We start from the raw sequence: 1,817 nt of genomic DNA on the forward strand, positions 1-1,817 counted from the left end.
TGACAATGTCACTAACCAGTAGGTGGCAGTAGTGTTCTTTGACAAACATGGATGCCTCCAGTAAAGCACATTCACATGAAAATTACTCTGAATTAAAGTCGTAGGGAAGCGGCCGTTCCAACCGTTGCATTTCCGAATTCTCCCGAGTGGTGCACGACTTTACTAGTGAAGTAAGTGAATTTGATTGATCGATTAGCAAGGGGGTTCACAAGCAAGTTTGGTTGTGGCCGGTTTGTGGGAAGCATCTTGCTAACCAGTTAGCATCTTAGTGCTAGCAGGTTCCCAATGGGAAATTACTTTACTTTAAAGGACTGGACTTTTCCTTTAAAACTTTGCAACGATATGAAAACGAATTCCGGACTAATTACAGAGTGGAAGCTGTTAGACTCCTTACCAGAGGGTGGCGCTGCATAAGGAGTAAAAATATCCTGACCAAACAGAATGTTATGGTGATGAGCTGGTTAAATGTAGGGATGTCAGCGTAGCCGGAAATGTGTCCCAGTGAGGCTCCTGTTGTCCGTTTTGACCGTGTGTGTATTTGCAGGTACGCTCTGGTGGACTTCGGCTTGGCTCAGGGCGCCGCAGACACCCAGATCGAGCTGCTGAAGGTGGTGAGACAGAAGGCGTCACAGAAAGTTGCAGGGCTTTCAGGGAAACGGGAAGCCGCGCCTCCTCTGAAAACCAGCAGCACAGCTCCTCTACCTTCCTCCTCCACCTCCTCCTGTGTCCCCCTTCCCCCCACAGCGGCTGGGAGAGCACTGGTTAAAAAACCCCGCACCACCGTCACCTCTTACACTCGAACAAAACTCACCAAGGTGTTTTCACGGAGACGTTCAGTTTGCTTCTTCGTGTTTTGATTTTCAGCCTGTGTTGCATCATCCTTCCTGTTTGGTTCTCCTTCCTGAGCTCAACGGTTTGTTTCTCTGTTCGTTTAGGATCTGGCAGGGCTGCGTAAAGTTCCTCGACCCGTGTTCGGAGAGAGAAATCTGAACAGCTGCACACCAGCGCCCCCTACCTCCAAGTCTGATGTAAGAAATCAGATGTTTATGTTTGATCTACTGCAGGCGGTTTTATCGTTTTACTGAAGTTTCTTTTTATTTCTTCATCATTTGGTAAAGGTCAAGAAATCGGAGGAGGACGCCAGCGTCAGATACCCATCAGCCAATCGGGTTCCTCTGCCTGTCAGGGCTTCTGGCAGCAGCCAGAAAACCCAGAGGACCCTGCAGCAGGGTCTGACGTGTAACTGCTACCTCACCGACCGCGTCTGCAACGTCTGCTTGGCCAGGTGGAAAACGGAGCGACGGAAAAACACCCGGCGTCTCTCGCAGAGCTCGTTTTGATTAACTGCGCTGCTGTTGTGTTTGATCCAAGGAAGCAGCAGGTGGCACCCAGAGCGGGGACCCCCGGGTTCAGAGCCCCAGAAGTCCTGAGCAAGTGTCCCGACCAAGGCACAGGTGGGTCCATTAAAGAAGGGTTACAGCAGAACTATTAATGTACTGAAATATTTAAGCATAGAAAACGCACCGTTTGGTTGATTTCTTTAGGATTTATTGCAACAAACAACGTAGAGCCTTATTATTAGCTTTATAAATGAATTATTGATAAATATTCCACAAAAATATATACCTTTCCTCATTAAATAAAACTGAATATATATTTGAAAATGCATTTTTAGCTTATTTTGTCAATTTATTTTCCAATGTATTAATTTATTTAAGCTTTCGTAAAGTAAATAAATGTATATATGTGTGTACATAACGAAGAAATATTAGGGCCAGGCAGGAGATTTTTTTTTTCTAAATATGAGAATAAAGTAA

General features: G+C 45.7%; 1 protein-coding gene across 1 annotated transcript in view; it reads left to right on the forward strand.

Moving 5' to 3' along the window:
- cdc7 (cell division cycle 7) overlaps window positions 1-1,817 on the forward strand; it is an 11,195-nt gene that overhangs the window by 6,379 nt on the left and 2,999 nt on the right. The window contains exons 7-10 of the mRNA XM_015396079.1: window positions 545-815; window positions 936-1,028; window positions 1,119-1,285; window positions 1,372-1,454. Of these exons, the coding sequence (XP_015251565.1) occupies window positions 545-815; window positions 936-1,028; window positions 1,119-1,285; window positions 1,372-1,454 (614 nt within the window). The remainder of the gene's footprint in view (window positions 1-544; window positions 816-935; window positions 1,029-1,118; window positions 1,286-1,371; window positions 1,455-1,817) is intronic.

Source organism: Cyprinodon variegatus, unplaced genomic scaffold (assembly GCF_000732505.1).
Source record: "Cyprinodon variegatus isolate N-32 unplaced genomic scaffold, C_variegatus-1.0 Scaffold775, whole genome shotgun sequence".
Lineage (NCBI taxonomy): Eukaryota > Metazoa > Chordata > Actinopteri > Cyprinodontiformes > Cyprinodontidae > Cyprinodon > Cyprinodon variegatus.